General features: G+C 40.6%; 1 protein-coding gene across 11 annotated transcripts in view; it reads right to left on the minus strand.

Annotated features, from left to right (window-relative positions):
• The window catches only part of FNBP1 (formin binding protein 1), a 169,628-nt gene that overhangs the window by 84,974 nt on the left and 66,727 nt on the right, over positions 1-17,927 (minus strand). For 10 of the 11 annotated variants that reach the window (XM_033960310.1, XM_033960313.1, XM_033960316.1 and 7 more), the window contains exons 5-6: positions 11,190-11,252; positions 8,372-8,476 (exon numbers count right to left, since the gene is read on the minus strand). In XM_033960310.1, coding sequence (XP_033816201.1) covers positions 8,372-8,476; positions 11,190-11,252 — 168 coding nt within the window. The remainder of the gene's footprint in view (positions 1-8,371; positions 8,477-11,189; positions 11,253-17,927) is intronic. The other variant, XM_033960315.1, reaches the window with a different exon arrangement.

The raw sequence follows: 17,927 nt of genomic DNA on the forward strand, positions 1-17,927 counted from the left end.
TCTGAAGTCTTCATCGAGGGACCATTCTCAGACACCACAACATTGACGCTCTCATTCAAAGAGAGCTGCTTCTTCTTCCAGGGAGCACGGTTCTTCATCACACTCTCGGAGTTCCTCTGGTCAATCCCATTGAAGCTCACCTCGACTATCATCTTTAAATGCACCTCAATGCTTTCCTTGACATATGCCTTGGTGTTCTTCATCTCAGAGATGGATATGATTCTGATTTGACTACTCATTCTTCTTCAGACTATCCAGAGTTTTCTGCAGAGGAATCTTATGGTATATCATCTGATCCATCTCCTCCACCCCCTCCTCACAGGTTTTCTCCTGAAAGTCTTATTTTTAACAAGATTTAACAAGTATTAGACAAATGGGTGAAGCTTTGCCTATAAAGTATGGAGTCAGAAACAGAGCCCTGAGAAGAACTAATGGAGGCTCTAGAAGACTACAGTGGCCTAAAAATTGTGTGAAACTACCTCTCCACAACTTGATGAAAGAAACTGTTTAAAAATTGGGAAGCACCACTCTTAGTCCCAGTGGCTTCATAGAAGTTAGACATCCTATACAGGATTCAATCTTGTCCTGGCTTCGAACGGCCACAGCTACAACACCAATCCTTAGTGGTGGAGTCAGCACTTAAGGTGGCAAACAGTTCTAGAATTTATGCCAGCACGCCCCCAGGAAGGCAGGACTCTAGATAAATTTAGGCATAGGGTATTCCAGAGCACTATGTTGACCAATAGAATCCTCAACTATAACAATCTAAATTTTGCACCTGGGGCAATGGAGTACCAAGTGACTTGCCCACAGTCACAAGGAAGCTACAGTGGGTACTTTAGGATGAGGGGGTTAGTGGGCTTTTAGTCTGGACTTGAATACTGCCAGGGCGGGGCTTGGTGCATAATTATTTGTAGATTGTGTTGTGTAGCTCTGCCGCTCCTGCTCTTGTCTCTCCCCCTTGTCTGGTTCTAGATCTTGGGGTTTGGGAGGTTTTTGCTTTTTTTATTGATTTTGTTACCTCCCATTATTTTCAGGTTCTTGTGATTTTTCAATTACTATAGAACAGGGTAAGTAGACTGTCGGCTATGGGAAAGAGGAAAGACCATAACACTCCAATCTTGAGTATAGTGTACTTAGCTGACATGGTAAACCTATATGTGTATATATATAGGATTGATTTGGTATAAACGTGTGTATATAAGTAGGATGATCAATATGCCAGTACTGATTATGATATAAATGTGTGCATATAAGTAGGATGATTGATTATGGCATAAATATGCTGGTACTAAAAACACTCTGTATTGTAACACCTCTACAGAAGCCCCCTGTATCTCTGTATTGAACCCAATGAAGCCATTGTGACATCACTGATGAGGTTGGTTTTTATTGGTGAAATGAGGCATTATGACTTGAGGGTAAGAGACTGGGACTTGTATACCACCATACTCAAAGCAGTTTACATACAGGTACTTCAAGCATTTTCCCTGCCTGTCTCAGTGGGCTCACAATCTATCTAATATACCTGGGATTTAATGCACCTAGGGCAGTGGAGGATTAAAAAACTTTCCCAGGGTCACACGGAGCAGCATGAGGTATGAACCCACATCCTCAGAGTACTGAGGCTGTAGCTCTAACCACTATGCCACACTCTATGCCATCAGCCTACAGGTCTTGAAGGATAATGGAAAAATTAGCGTAGGACCTGCAAAAATAAAAAATGTTATGAACACACTAGACATGGGCTTACCACATGGGAAAATTCTGCATTAAAACACGCTAAGTCCATTTCTTGGGGCTTCTTAGTACTGTAGAAGGGCCCCAATGTTTGTATAACACAATACAATCATAAAACATAGGCATTTGGATTTTTATATATTTGTTGTTTTGTGATATTTGACTTTGTGTAATTTTTTTGTTGTTAAATGTGTGATGAATTGTTCTATTTTTACTGCATCTCACTTTGATGTATACAGGCAAAAAATTAATAATCCGGTTTTATTTAGTCCAAAAAATTGCAAAAAGGTAGGGCAAAATTGCAAAGGTAAGTAGACTGCCTGTCATACAGTAAAAAATAAACCTCATTTTATTACATTAAAAAACAGAAAAGGGGACAATTAAGAGAACATAGTCACCCTCTTTCCTAAAGTTCCAGGGCTGTAAAAGTAAGAAGTACAATGATCACACTATCATTTCAGGGAGAAATTCATGATAAAGACTTTCGACAGTTGCTATTTGCATCACATTCTTACCTACATTTCAGAAAACAATTGAAGACTTATCTTTTTTAAAAAACTTTAGGTTGACTAGATTTATATCGATTTCTTCTTTTGTTATTATGTAAACTTTTGTAAACCGCATTGAACTTTATGGCTATGCGGTCTAGAAATCGAGCTCTCCCAATACCACCCTGTCCCAGTCCTTATCAGTCTCTTTCAAAACCCCAGCCCCCATTCCCCCTAGTCTCTCTCTCTCTCTCTCAAACCCCATCTTTTTTCTCCAGTGATTCCACTCAGTACACTGCAGATGTTAGCAGCTCTATGCCTCCTGTAGATCTATGGTGTTGGAGCAATTTTTACGTTGTGCTGACAGTCTTCCTCCTTCCTTTTCACCTAGGGCCATAGGCTGATAGCACTGCTGCTGTACTACCTCTTCCTCCTCTTTGCTCCTTCAATCTCCCTTCTTTGTTTTAGCCCTACTGGCCAATGATGTTGCTCTTATGGGCCTGGGTGGACCAAGAAGATCCTTTGGTTCAGCTATGTGGTCTTGTGATGCCTCCCCAGATTAAATTATAACTGCACTGGCTTGCAGATCATGCAATGAAGGCCAATGATCCATTCAAACTTTGTGCTCTATGTAGTCTAATATTTACAAGCTTCAAGCTTTTTTTTAAAGATGTTCAGATACCACACGAGACTGTTTGAGATGATTTCTAATGCTCTTGTACAGACTACTTTGAATAGACAAAATGTAAGCATTTGAAGACCATCTTTCCACTTTGTGGTTAGGTTTTAAAATGCTACCTTCAAGCATAACATAACATAACATTAAAAGAGATGCTTAAGTGAATTTGATCATTTGATTTATTTTCTTAAATATCTTTGACAAAAACAATCAAATAGGCAGCCAGGTTCAAATCATATAGGGCATATAGACTGGATTACCACTGCCCCACAAACAGGCCAGGGAGGGGTGTAATACCTTTTAAGGGGCCAACAATAAGAAGCTGTAGTGCAATCCTGGTCTCCTAGAGTAAGGGGTTTAATCTTGAATGGGCTGCATTTATAACAATCAGGTTGGGTTTGTTGGCATGGTGTGTTGAGATTTGGGTTTATATCCCTTCAGGTTGGGGGTATTATTGTGTTTAGGTGGACTGGGGTAGAGAGAAGAGGGGAATCAATAGATGAAGGGCTTTTGCATAATAAAGGAGGAAGCTATAAGAAACAAGGCCTTTCACTTCAGTGTAGGTTAAATAAAGACATTTATTTTAGTAAGCTTTATGCTCTGCTTGTTATTTGCATGGTATATGTAGGATCTCCATTCTGTTCATGTATCTGTCTTGGATGATATTATACAAAGTTTCTTGTATACTAATTAATAAAAATAGATTTCAAACTCAGATGATCTCCATTGCCCCATTTGTTGGTCTTTTACAACACATCATAACTCACAAATTCATTTCCTAAAGCATATTCATGTCTCTTAACAGGGAAAACGTCCTCTGTCAAAACAGAACAGAAAGCAATCCATTAATCCAAAAACCCTAATCAAAGCCTGAGCTTTTCTGTGCCCCATTAGGGTACAAGTTGTGTGCTTTTAATTTACATCTCATTAGCTTACTGTATCATCACAGTTTATTTTCTTTCTAATTTCACGGTAGAAGCTGCATGCTTAGCTATCAGCGCTTGGCTGTACCATGTGACATTCTGCATCAACCCCTCAGACTACAGAGATAAGAACAGACCATCCTGTTTGCCTAAGAAGTAGCAGAGACTGCCAAGTCAGAATACAAAAGAGGATGTTCCATGCTGGGTCAGATCAAAGTTCCATCAAGGCCTGTCTCACAGGATACCACCGATCTAACAATGTAACCTGCCTGCTTTAACAGCCAAAGTTTCAATGCTACACCTACCAGAGACAAAGAGCAGGGTGGGAGATTAAACCATAGAAACACTGTAAGATAAAACAGCAAGACAAGGAAAATACAGTTATGACAGTGTTTGACTACAATGTGAATTTAGCCAGCGGACAAGAGCAGTCAACAGCAGTCCTTGTTCAGTACCGGTAATTGCCTGCTGTGTGCCTTGGGGGCGGTGATAGTTACGTAACACAGCTGTGAGGAGAGGAGAGGGGGAGGGCAAAGGAGAGAGGGTGAAAATTCTCAAACTGATGCTCATGAACCCGTACAAGCACTTAGAAAACATGACTCCCTTGCTTCTCTTCTCTCACATTCCACACATTTTAGATTTATTATCTATATTTTGATAACCTTTCTCTTTTTGCCTCCTCCTTTCATACCCACAGCAAAGCCTTAGAAACACAGCACCACTCAACACTCATTTATCCCTAGTACCATAGGGACAGAAACCTAATCCTCTCTCATTGCTTGCCACCATGGCTTCATCACCAATTTATTAAAAAACAAACAAACACACAGAGGACTAAGGCCTCTGTGGCTCATCTTATAAGTCACAGGAGCTAGCTCTCGGTGCCAGTAGGTACTGAGTTCTCTCCCCCAATATTGAGAAAACACCATCATTGTGTCCTGGGAGGGGTAATTAGGATTGTGATCTGCACCACCCAAATCATTTTGAATTCTCATAACACAGGTGTCAACTTTGTGTTGTGACATCTGACTGGTCTGCATGTCTCTCTTCTTTCACATTACCTCCTCTCTCTTCATTCTTGTATTTTCCCTGTACTATGGGCTAGATCAGAGGTGGACACAACTCTGGTCCTCGAGTGCCGGAATCCAGTCAGGTTTTCAGGATTTCCCCAATGAATATATATGAGATCCATTTGCATGCACTGCTTTCAATGCATATTCATTGGGGAAATCCTGAAAACCCGATTGGATTCCGGACCTCGAGGACTGGAGTTGCCCATGTCTGGCCTAGATGCACTAAAGATAGCGACTCAATCGCTGTTGGCCAATTCTCTGGCCAATTCTCCAACAGCGATCAATGCACTATCAAGTTTGCATGCAAATGATATGCATAGAGGTGCAAATCATTTGCATGCAAACGTGAACGATTCAGTTGTTCAGTGAGCAACTGACACATGCGCAGAGCCCTAATAGCAGTGACAGGGGAAGCAGCCTCCTGTCACTACTCTTAGAGCTTCTTTTTTGTTCAGTATTACCACAGTAACAGTTGGCCATTCCATGGTAGTGCCAATGGAACGGGAGCTGCTGCCATGGTAATACTGTGGCAATGGGGACCCAGGGTGCCCTCCCCTGACCCGACACCCCCTGTGCTCTACCTTATCATACCTGGTGGTCTCGTGGCTTCTTCAGGAGCAGGAAAGAGCCCAGCTCTTTCCTGCCCCTGCTAGAGCCACCACAAGCCCGAAGATAGTCAAAATGGCTACTGAGACTTCATGGGGCTTTAAGCAATCAGTAACAGAAGTTTTTACAGAGGGAGCAATATTCTTTTTAAGCTTCAATAAACATCCAGTATCTGATTTTAATTCAAAGTAGCTAAAATGATATGTCTACTGTCTACTATTTAAAACAATAAACGGCGACAGCCCAACCTACTTGAACAACTGTCTAATCCAAACCACCACAACCAGACAAAGGAGAGCCCACACTCCATTCACGCAACCTCTAATCAGAGACGTCAAACGAAAGAAACTGCACAATGGCCTCCTAGCCACACAAGCAGCAAAACTAAACCACCAATTCTCCAATTTACTGCTAACGACCTCAGACTACAAAATATTCAGAAAAGAAATAAAAACCCAACTATTCAAAAAAACCATACTACCCAACAAACCCCTGAAATCAACCTAACACCAAAAGAGCCATCTCTACTCTCTAAGACAATCTAATGCCACAAGAACCACCTCAACTTTCTGTATCAACCTTCTCTACTCTCTAATTCCTCTGGAAATAGCCAGATTTCTCCTTATGTAATCCGCCTTGAACCGCAAGGTAATGGTGAAATAGAAATCACTAATGTAATGTAATAAGTAGGGAAAGCATGCAAAGTATGGCATTCTTTCCAATTTCCTTGCACGTGTGTACAGTAGATATATATATATATATCTATATATCAGCAGGGAGACATGGGGAAGAAAATTAAGACTGCGGGGACAGGGATGTGGGGACGGTGAGAGGACAGGGATGAATTTTTGTCCCCGCGTCACTCTCTAGTAGGAACCGTAAGTCAATGTAGGCAGCAGGCTAAACCCTGAATTAAATCACCCTACCCTGAAAAATTGAGTCAAATGGCGATCCTAGACTCCTACTCAATATGAGACAATATTTAGATTTCCCTTCCATAGATTTGATTTAATTTCTGGATGGACCTGTTTTGAAAAGCTGTTATCCACTTGAGCCAAATTAGGAGCTAAAGAAAAACCAGAAGAATATGCTATATCTTAGATAGAATGGTTATACATCTTCCAAAGGACAACAAGTTACAGAGCTCCAAAACCCAACAGCCAAAAACAGGATTTTCATCTGCAAAGGTTTCAGGAGGAAGCTTTTCTTGTGGCCTTGAAGTGAACTTAGGTTCATCTGTATGAGTACACTGCCACTGAGCCACAAGGCTGGCCCTCTTCCTCTGACTTAACCAGCATTATGAAGAACTGCTCCTAACTTGTTCCCATTTGTACTTTCAGAAAGTGTGTCTGTTGAAACACGAGTTTCAAATTTACAAAGCTATTATTCAAAACATCTACAGAAACTCCTGCACAAAATAAAAGTGTTTCCCTATGAACTATTAGCATCAATCAAAACTGACATCATCTGAATTCAGTCTACTCAGAATATCACTCATCTCAGAAATTTGGAAATTTTATATATCTAAATATATTCAAATAAGCTTGAGCTATGAATAAGAGCAGTTTCCTTTTAAACTGCACTAATACAGAAAAAGGAAATTAAGAGACTCTGAAACCTAGGGGCTCTTTTGCTAAAGCTTAGCTCATTTTATATCTAGGGGCTTCTTAGCATTTGGCACACTCTAAGCTTTAGTAAAAGGGCCTCCTAGATTGATACCTTCCAAGGTGTACTTAAAATGAAAGAGACTGGATGGGCCAAGAGGTCTTCATCAGCTGACAATTACAAGTTACTAAAATGCTGCTGCCTTGTCTGTGCCCAGTTTAGGAGCAGGAATCTTTCCAGCCATTCCAGTACACAGCTGCTATTCATCTTTAGCAAGCACGGCATTCTCAGTAATTACTGGCAGGCTGTGATCCATTAGATCTGTGAGAACTTCCAGAGCAAAGGCAGTGCAGCTCGCATTCAGTCTGATGACTCTACGTTTTCTCAGTTAAGTAAGGAACCAGGGAGATAGCCCTTCTTTTGCAGATACTAAACCGTTGATGATATTCTCCTGCCATTTCTAGACCTTTAGGATACGTTACTAATGCAGCAAATATCAGCTCTCCAAATTATTTACTGGTGAGTCAGAAGGCGCTGGCAATCATAAGGAGACATAAGCAAAACCATCATTCACTTCACATGATATTATTAAAACAAAAACAGTGGCTGCCATGTGTTGTGCGGAGCACATGACAAACTCTTCCTAGTTCGACAGAAGGAAAAAGTGGGCTGCTGTACTTTTCAAATGGCCTGCTAGTCAACTCCCCCTGATAATTGTTCATCCTGAAATGAATAAAACATGCCATTTTTCTTTAAAGCGGATGCCTGTCTGCTCTGTGTAAAAGAACAAAGCAGGACATGCAAATGGTTACTTGTAATAGGAGAAATTGGGATCACCTTAGTTTTATTTTTTGGTGGGCAAATTTATGCTTAAGTTATAAGTATGAGAAAATGAATGTTGACATGCTAGGGCATACTAAGATATTCAAATTAGTTTGGGGTCCATTGACGTCTTTTGTGGATTTGTTATAGTTGTCTTTATCTTTATTTTCCGTTGTTTTAGCACTCACACATCCATGGGAGGGGGGTATATCTTTTGTTTGGTTTTATTCCCTGATGGAAAATGTTGGATGGGAGAGGGGTTTTTATTTTTTTGTACTGATACTAATTGATTATAAGTGCTTACTATGATTATTAATATATGTATGTATATTGTTTTGCACTTTTTGTTAGCTTTGAAAACTTAATAAAGATTAAAAAAAGAATAAAGCAGGAGATGAATAAAATAAAACCTCCATTTTCTTATTATTAACTTACTTTTTCAACATCTGCTTTTGTAACATTGATATCTGCATCCATTTTTTCAAAATACTGCTGCGCCCTGTCAGCCTCTTTGCAGTCCCGCTCAAATTTTCTTTTACTCTTTGTAGAAAAGAGACGAAACCCCAAAAGAATTTATTAAGCATTGCTGACATAAGAACGCCAATAGTAAATTCAGACTTAACAGTTTAGTAGTTTAGTACATTTAGGGGTCCTTTTACAAAGGTGCGCTACGCTTTTTAGCGCACGCTAAACGCTAACGCATCCATAGACTTATAATGGGCATGTTAGCGTTTAGCGCATGTGTATATTTAGCGCGTCTTAAAACACGTAGTGTACCTTAGTACAAGGAGCCCTTAATATACCACCTTCACAATAACATCAGGGTGGTGTACAAATCAATAAAATACCTTTATAATACATACATAAAATAAAATTATCACATTAATAAAAAATAAAAAAAAACTTGGCTACTAATCAAAAACAGGCCACTGAAATATGCATATCACCTCTACTGAATGAACAAAGATGAGACATAATTCAACAACAGGATGACCTCTAGCTCCAGTCCCTTAGATGCAAAAGGGGAGAACAGCAACATTACCAGTGTCTGCATGACAGCAGTCCTCACTGTACACAAGGGGGCAATTTTATAAAGTCATTTTTGCACATCTGTGTGGCCATATACGTGCATGCATGGCATCTTACAAAATACTGAATAGCACATAAAGTATGCAAGATGATATGATGGTGTGTACTTTGCCAATAGACATGTACAGAAGCTCAATCTGGTGTGTGGTGGACAGAATTTCAAGTGCACACAGGTTCAGACATTAACCCGTGCTTGAGAGTATGTATACACGTTCACACCAGCAAGGTAGGTGCAATTTTTTAATGTTTACAGTATGGCGTGAAGGAGCTACAGCAGCGAGCTTCAAATCAGAGGCTCCCTGCGATCTTGGGCAAGACACTTAACCCTCCACTGCCTCATGCACAAACTTAGATTATGAGCCCTCCTAGGACATGAAAATACTTTCTGTACTTGAATGTAATTGACCTTGAGTTAAATCTAAAATCCCTTTCCCTATTTTATAAAGTCATACAGGTGCCTATATGCCCTGTTAAAAAGTTACCCCCCAAAAGCTTTAGAATCACTGCAGTGTTTATTCTATGTGCAAGCAATCTCAGACCACATAAAGTTTTGTCATTTACCATTAAGTGTACTATGTACAGTGGTGTAGTAAAGGGGGAGCACAGTGCGGTGGGGGGTGCAGTCTTGGTGGGGGGGGGGGCTGCACATTTTCTCCCACTGCCAAGCCCCTCCCCCCCCATGCCTCGACGATCGGCACCTCTTCAAAATGGGCCTTCCCTTCCCTGGTGCATCCTGGGATGTACCAGGGAGGAGCCTTAGGCTCTGATTGGCCCAGGCTGTTTAAGGGCTCTCCTAAGGGAGGGATCCTGTCTATGATCTGTGATAATTCTGTAACCTGTGACTCACATATTAGGTCATAAGATTTTCTCTGCTTGTGAATGCTACATATGATCTTCTTTCTTCTTTGTATATATGTGAGATTTTTTTGTACTTCTGAAATAAAAGGTTATTTCAGACAGAATAGTTATTGTGTTACTATCTGAGCTCACACCTGAAGAGTACTAATTAATACCAAAACCTTATTGTACTTTATATAGAGCTATGTATTAACTGCTCAACTATCTGAGCTCAGACATGAGTCAGATGTGTGTGAGCAATTTCTTGGGTGCTGTGAGAAGTTGATATGGTTGTTGGGGAGAAGTTACCTTAGGGGTCTTGGGTGTGGCCCCTGGGGCCTCTTAAAGTTTTTGTTCTAACAGTAAGCTGCACTTACTGTGAAACCTTTGTGCACATGCATCTGGCAGACTCCTCCAATTTGCATGCAAGTTCTGCACACATAAAATTTGTGCAGACTTAACCCCTCCTTTAAAAAGCTGCACTAGTGTTTTTAGCGCTGGCCGCAGTTGTAACAGCTCAGACACACATAAGAATTCTATGAGTGTCGGAGTTGTTACCTAAAAACACTAGCGCGACTTTGTAAAGGAGGGGGTTAGTTTTCTGCATGCCACGGGATTATACTCATAGTAGACGCTAACATCCATGAGCAGTCTACCAGTGACTTTCTGCATCAGCCCCTCAGTGCTTCACTTAGGAAGCCAAGTTTTGGCTCCAAAATGTAGGTGAATTTTCATCTGAACCTAGAATCCAAAATTTTCAGCTGATAATTTTCTTTTAATCTTAGGAAGCTAAATTTTAGTACTGTAATTCATTTGCCTATATTAAGGTTCCTAATGTGGATAATTAGTTCTACGCATCTAATTGTTTTCTCCTATCTCAACCCTGTCCCATAGTCACCCAGTATTTGGACACTTAGGGCTCCTTTTACTAAGGTGCGCTAGTGTTTTTAGCGCACACAGGAAGTTACCGCGTGCTACGCTTCTAGAACTCACGCCAGCTCAATGCTGGCATTAAGGTCTAGCGTGCGCTATTCCATGTGTTAAATCCCTAATGCGGCTTAGTAAAAGGAGCCTTTCAATTTAAATATCTTGTGAAAATAGGTGTCTACACTTAAGCGATCATGTCTAGCAAATTTTCAGGGAATTTATTTAAGCACCTAACTCCTTAAGCAATTGAAAATTGACTCTACAGTACATTTTCAGTGAAAAGAACACAGAAAATTCCATCTGCTTTCACTACTTAATAGGAGATTTAGTAGGTTTCTTCACAGGTTCCTCATCAAAATGATAGTAGAATGCCTTCATCTTTTCTAAAGAGATAACTTACTGCTTCAAGATGTTTCCAACAGGTTTCAATGTGCTGCTGTGCCTTGCGACCATCATGGAAGTGCTGAAAAAGAGAAAACTAAATTCAACATTTGAATTCCCTACCTTGCAGCTGGCAAAGACATTTTATCACTTTGCACACTACATGTACACCTTCACATACACCTCTAAAAGCCAAATCAAGGTCACATCCATAGCTGCTATCCAAGGTCTTCTGTTACTAGCACAAAGCAAATGTTCCAACTGAAAATGCAGCACTTCCAATGAGTTTGAGTTTGTGGTGCCCTTGAGACACTTTCTAGTGACAGGCACTATTATCCTTGGTTGAAGTCGTGATTTATTTGCTGCAGGCAGTGCAAGGTTGCAATGCAGCACTACTGCTTCTGGAGAAAGTCACATTGCTTACCCGTAACAGATGTGCTCCAAGTACAGAAGGATATAAATCCTCATGCATAGCATACAGAGCTGATGCAAGGGTAATGGGCATTGTAGGCAAACCTGTAGCCTTACATTCATCCTCCATTAATTTTCAGTCTCCTAACCTGAAGCCCATCTTCCATAACTAAACTCAATCATGACCATCATACAAAAATCCTATAAAAATACATGGTAAAAGTTCAATTTAAAAAAACAAAGTGAGAAAAATATGCAGGATATAGAAAGTGCTAATGGTTCTTTGAGTCTCTGTAACTGTCAGAACTTATGTCACTTTGACTGCAGCTGTTCTTTGCTGTTCTTAAGAAGCTGCCACTCTAGGCGACCACTTAGTCTTGCCTAATGGTTAGGCCAGCTTTGTGTGCATGGATAATGTCATACAATAAGGCACTTAAATATAAACCACTAACAATTTCCTGTATTGTTCTCAAATCTCTATTCTTGTGACGCTATACAATGTCCGCTCACATACTGCGGCATCATATACACTTCTAAGAGACTATTTCTGTAAATCCTATTCCAGACATAAACTTAAATCTATAGGTTTATGTAGACACATTTTTCTTTTTGTTTCTTCTTTTCTTTTGTATGGACTTTCAGACTAACTAGACCATAAAGTATGCCCAGTTATCTCTTGTCTTCATCAGTCCATTTTATTGTTTATTTCAATAAGAACTCTAAAATCCATTTTAAGTTTCATAATTCATGCTAATGTTGCTAATATTCCTTTGTAAACTTTATATTTCTTCACTTATTCTTCATTTTTTATTCAATTTCTTTATATATGTATTTTTTTCATATTTGTTTAGCGACTTAGCTTTGAGGTTAGCTCTCAAAATTCATCAATGCCACCTCTTCCGACATGCATGTTTCAAACAGAATTTTTCTTCAGGGTCGAGGGGAACGGTCGAGGGAGCAGTCATTCGATTCAAGCTCCCTCGACCGTTCCTCTCACTCCCTCGACCGTTCCCCTCGACCCTGAAGAAAAATTCTGTTTGAAACATGCATGTTGGGAGAGGTGGCATTGATGAAAGCTAAGTAACTAACCAAATATGAAAAAAATACATACACAAAGAAAAAATATATAAAGAAATTGAATAAAAAATGAAGAATAAGAGAAGAAATAGGAAGTTTACAAAGGAATATTAGCAACATTAGCATGAATTATGAAACTTAAAATGGATTTTAGAGTTCTGATTGAAATAAACAATAAAGTAGACTGACGAAGACAAGAGATAACTGGGCATACTTTATGGTCCAGATAGTATCTGAAAGTCCATACAAAAGAAAAGAAGAAACAAAAAGAAAAATGTGTCTACATAAACCTATAGATTCAAGTTTATGTCTAAAATGGATTTACAGAAATAGTCTCTTAGAAGTGTATATGATGCCGCAGTATGTGAGCGGACGTTGTATAGCTTCACAAGAATAGAGATTTGAGAAGAATACAGGAAATAGTTAATGGTTTATATTTAAGTGACTAAATTTCACACTAACTGTTGGGTAGTTTCTATCAAGTGATTGTAAATACAATAAGGCACAGCACTTCCTTTGGATCAAAGATGTCATGTTCAGGCCCAGAACACATTTATGGGTATAGGTCACCAATACTATTATGCTGCACTTCACACAATATCTAATGCCATTGTGAGTCTTTGGTTTCTAAGACAAGAGAAAAATGTCCTCAAAGAAACCAAATGACTTGGGCCTGGATGCACTAAAATGGTTATTAAGACCGTATGGGTCGCTGAGGGCCAATTTTTTGTCCAATTTTAAAACGACGATCAATGTTCCAACAAGTTTGTATGCAAATGAGTTTCATGGAGGTTTTCCGTAATCCCATCCAATTGGTCATTGAGAAAGCGCCTCTCACATATGCGCGGAGCCGGCAGTGGAAGCCCGAACACCTGAGCGGAAACACCTGTAGCAGCCTCCTGCCACTCAGCTGTTTGGGGCAGGAAGACTTTTTTTCTTCTTTTTTTGGCACAGATGTTGCATGTGCGTTACACATGCACAATACCTGTCCCCATTTAAAAAAATGTTGTGCTGCCCCCCCCCCCCGATGGCCCCTGAAAAAAAAAGAGTTAGGATAGATGCCTACACCCTCCTGCCTTGGCCACCCAGACCCTCCAAACATACCCCCAAACCCCCCCCCAATGACAGCCCCCCTCCCCAACAACTTTAAAAAAAAATCAGCAGGAGGGATGCCCACTTCCTCCTGCCTCAGCCACCTGGACCACCCCCATACTCTTGACCTCCCATACACCCCCCCCCCCCCCGATACCAAGGTCCCCCTTCCAACCACTCCCACCACCCCACAAACAAATCCCTAAAAAAAGACAGGCCCTGGTGGTCTGGAGGGAGTCAGGTCAGAACCTCCCCAGCTCAAGCACACACACCCAACCCCCCTTGTACCTTGTTGTAGAAATCTGGCAAGAGGGATGTTCAATCCCTCCTGCCTGCAGGCCCGCCTCTCCAAAATGGCAGGCCTTCCCCTTCCTGATGCATCCTGGAATGCACTGGGAGAGGCCTAAGGCCCTGACTGGCTAAGGCATATATGGTAATAATTACCCCAAGTTTTTATTTATTCGTTATTGTTTGTACATCGCCTAGAATGTAGAATAGGCGATTAATCAAATTGCATAATAAACTTGATAAACTTGATGGCTGATTTTGAGTTTACCTCATTCATTTCATTTCGTATGTTTATATTTGGTCTATTTATTACTGTTATGCTATTAATAAAACTGCAAGTTTTATGTTAAATTGTACTTGCTGTACACTGCCTTGGGTGAATCGCTTCATAAAGTTGGTTAATAAATCTCAATAAATATATATATTCCAATAAACACATTTATAGATTGCCCAAAATTAACTGTATGGAATGATATTTTACATACATTGGAGATTGTCATGTAGAAACCTCTGGACTAGAACTACCCAGCATTGTTGCAGGTTTTTATAGATCAAGGATTACAACAAGCAGAATATAAATTTCTTTACCAGGCTATTTTGGTTGGGGAAAAAAATCAGTGTTACAATTTTGGATCTCTACAGAGATCTGTGCCAGAGCTGGAGATCTAGAATAAAAGAACTTGTGATCAGTGTCTACTCCACAAATTTGTCGCCAGTGTGGAAAAGTTACAGTATAAGTAGTTATGGGAACAGTTTTTGTCCATGTGAAGGCTTAAGATCAGGATATCATCTATTTGGTCCTAAAGATCAAATTTTGGATTATAATGCTGTTATTCTATTATGCTATTTTTATACAAATTGGGCTTGCAGAAAGCTAAAACCTGCTTTTATCGCTCCATTTCCTACTTGCAACTGTGAAAAGCAGGGTAAAGCTTTCTTGATTTCCTTCTCTTCCTGCAGATGGGCACAAAGCAGATTTTTGATGTCAGATCTAAACTTGTTTCGCTGTCAGTAGTATATTTCCTGAACATGTTGCAATCACAAACTTGTAACCCTAGCGACTAAAAACTTTCTACAGTCACTGTGACAACTTTAAGAAAACAAGTTTCTTCTTCTAGTCACGTCCATTCCTCACAGAATGTCACATTTTCATGTTTAATATATTCAATTTCTAATTTGCCTAGTCAAAATATTGCTTTAGGTGGCCTACAATAAGCAAATCAGTGCCCAGTCTTCCATTTCCCTACACAAGATAACTGAGAAGTTTGGAAGACCACACATTCTCAATTACAGCCAGACTTGCTCCTGTCCCATTAGAACCCTCCAATTTACATAGAATTGTTGGTGCTCCCGTTTGGCAGGGAGGTTGGGAGGACTCCTCATTACAGAGGAAACTGTAAATTTTCCCTAAAAAAATAGGGCAAAAGCATTGTTTCCTCTATAATGGGGGGGGGGCATCAATTCTAAGTAAAGCATGTGTGTGTGGGGTTCCCCACCCACAATCCCCCTCGGAGCGCTTTAAAATACTTAATCCAACACGCTGACGTCCTGCGTGTGATTGTCTGCCCGGCGTTCTCTGCGCGCGGTTGTCTCGTGCAGTTTAGTCTATGAACCCATATAAAGCAGTCTGTGACATCCAAATAGATGAGTTTATTGAATGCTTTATAGTAGGGGTTGGGAACTCCGGTCCTCGAGAGCCATATTCCAGTCGGGTTTTCAGGATTTCCCCAATGAATATGCATGAGATCTATTTGCATGCACTGTTTTCAATGCATATTCATTGGGGAAATCCTGAAAACCCGACTGGAATATGGCTCTCGAGGACCGGAGTTCCCTACCCCTGCTTTATAGGATGGCTCAACACAATTCGTGCTTTGGCCACTAAGCCTGCATCAGGAGTTGAAACGCAAAAAACCAGAACTATCAGAACTAAAAATGAAAGATTAGGTTCTTACCTAGACAATTTTCTTTCTGTTAATCTACTAGGATTCCATAGGTGTGGTGATTAATCCATTCCCGCAAACTGGACTTGCAGAAGTGAGAATACTTACATCTTTGAGCACCTCCCATATGGAAGAAGAGCCTAGTGCACCCTCCAGTTAAGTCCCAAAGCAATCAATCGCTATTGGAATAGAAGACAAAGAAGGAGGGGAATAGGGAATCTCCCCGCATACAATAACCAATTCTGTTCTGCTCTGTAACTTAGAAAACAAGAATTAGAACAATTCTATATAACAATCGGAAAGCAACCTGCTGTGTGCAACTTGCACAAACATTAAGGGAGCCAGAAGCTGAGGAATAGACTTACTAATACTGGATTTCTTAGCATTTAGTCATCTGGCTGACAGAAGAAGAATTCCAGGCCTGGAATACAGAAATATCCAAGGCAGAAAAGCAGGTGACACAGGATAGACAGAGGGTGGGCTTTAGGGAATATATAGTAGATTAATGGGAAGAAGATTATCCAGGAGTGTGTGGTGCAGTGGTTAAAGCTACAGCCTTAACATCCTGAGGTTGTGGGTTCAAATCCCTGGGCAAGACACTTAGGGCTCCTTTTCCGAAGCCTCGTTAGCGGCTTTAGCGCGTGCAACTTTTAATCACGCGCTAACCTCTGCGCTAGCCGAAAAACTACCCCCTGCTCAAGAGGAGGCGGTAGTGGCTAGTGCGTCCGGCAGTTTAGCACGCGCTATTACATGCGTTAAACCGCTAACGCAGCTTCGTAAAAGGAGCCCTTAATCCCTTCATTGCCCCAGGTACATTAGATAGATTGTGAGCCCACCAAGACAGGGAAAAATGCTTGAGTACCTGAATAAATTCATGTAAACTGTTCTGAGCTGCCCTGGGAGAACAGTCTAGAAAATTGAATGAATAAATAAATAAATAAATAAAACCCTAATCTTTCATTCTGTTACATTTACTCTGGATTCTGTACATGTGTGATGTACCAAAGCAGTGGCTGACATCAAGGGTGAGATAGAAGAGCCTGCCTGCAATACCAAGAACCTAAAAGCCTCCCGAGCTACCACATCTACTCTGTAAAATTTTGAAAAGGTATGTAGAGTAGACCGAGGAGCTGCTTGACAAACCTCTGCAGGAAGCACCGCCTGAGACTCCGCCCAGGAAGAGGTGACACTTCTGGTCAAGTGTGCCTGGCGAGAGACTGGTGGCTGCTTATTGCAGGCAATGTACGTTGAAGAAATGGCCAAGTGATTCCATCTAGCAATAGAAGTTTTAGACCCCGGCTTGCCAAGCCAGCGATGGCTGGTAAGCACGAATAGATGGTCAGGAAAGCAAAAGTCAGTCATCCTTTCCAAATACTGGAACAAAACCCTGCAGCCTCTTTAACAATCTATCCTGCTTGTCAGACCCTGTAGATTGAAAAGCAGGAAGATGAACCTCCTGGTTGACATGGAAATCTAACACCACCTTTGCACTTAGGGTAACACCGTCATTCCTATGAGCATTGAAGCTAATACTGCCAAGGCAGGCGATAAGACTAACGTGGCTTTATAAAAGGGGGTCTCAGTTTTAACACACTGGTGCATTGCTCAAGTACTTACATGACTGGTCTCACTTATATTCCTCAGGTCTCTGTAACAGTGGTCCTTCAATGCCTCTCATACAAAAGAGATAGTAATGAACTTATAAAATCACCAATCAAGAAAAAAACAAAGAAAGGGCAAGTGACTGAATAATATATAAATATAATGCCAACGGCTGTATAGTGCTAGAAAAAAAAAATGCACGAATCACTAAACAAATACAACAGTCGTCAATGAAGCAAAACAATTATGTTGTTCCAAAGCATATCTAAAGTGCAAAGATGGTAAGAACATAAACATAAGAACATAAGCAGTGCCTCTGCCGGGTCAGACCAGAGGCCCATCCC

This window comes from Geotrypetes seraphini, chromosome 10 (genome assembly GCF_902459505.1).
Source record: "Geotrypetes seraphini chromosome 10, aGeoSer1.1, whole genome shotgun sequence".
NCBI classification, from domain to species: Eukaryota; Metazoa; Chordata; class Amphibia; order Gymnophiona; family Dermophiidae; genus Geotrypetes; species Geotrypetes seraphini.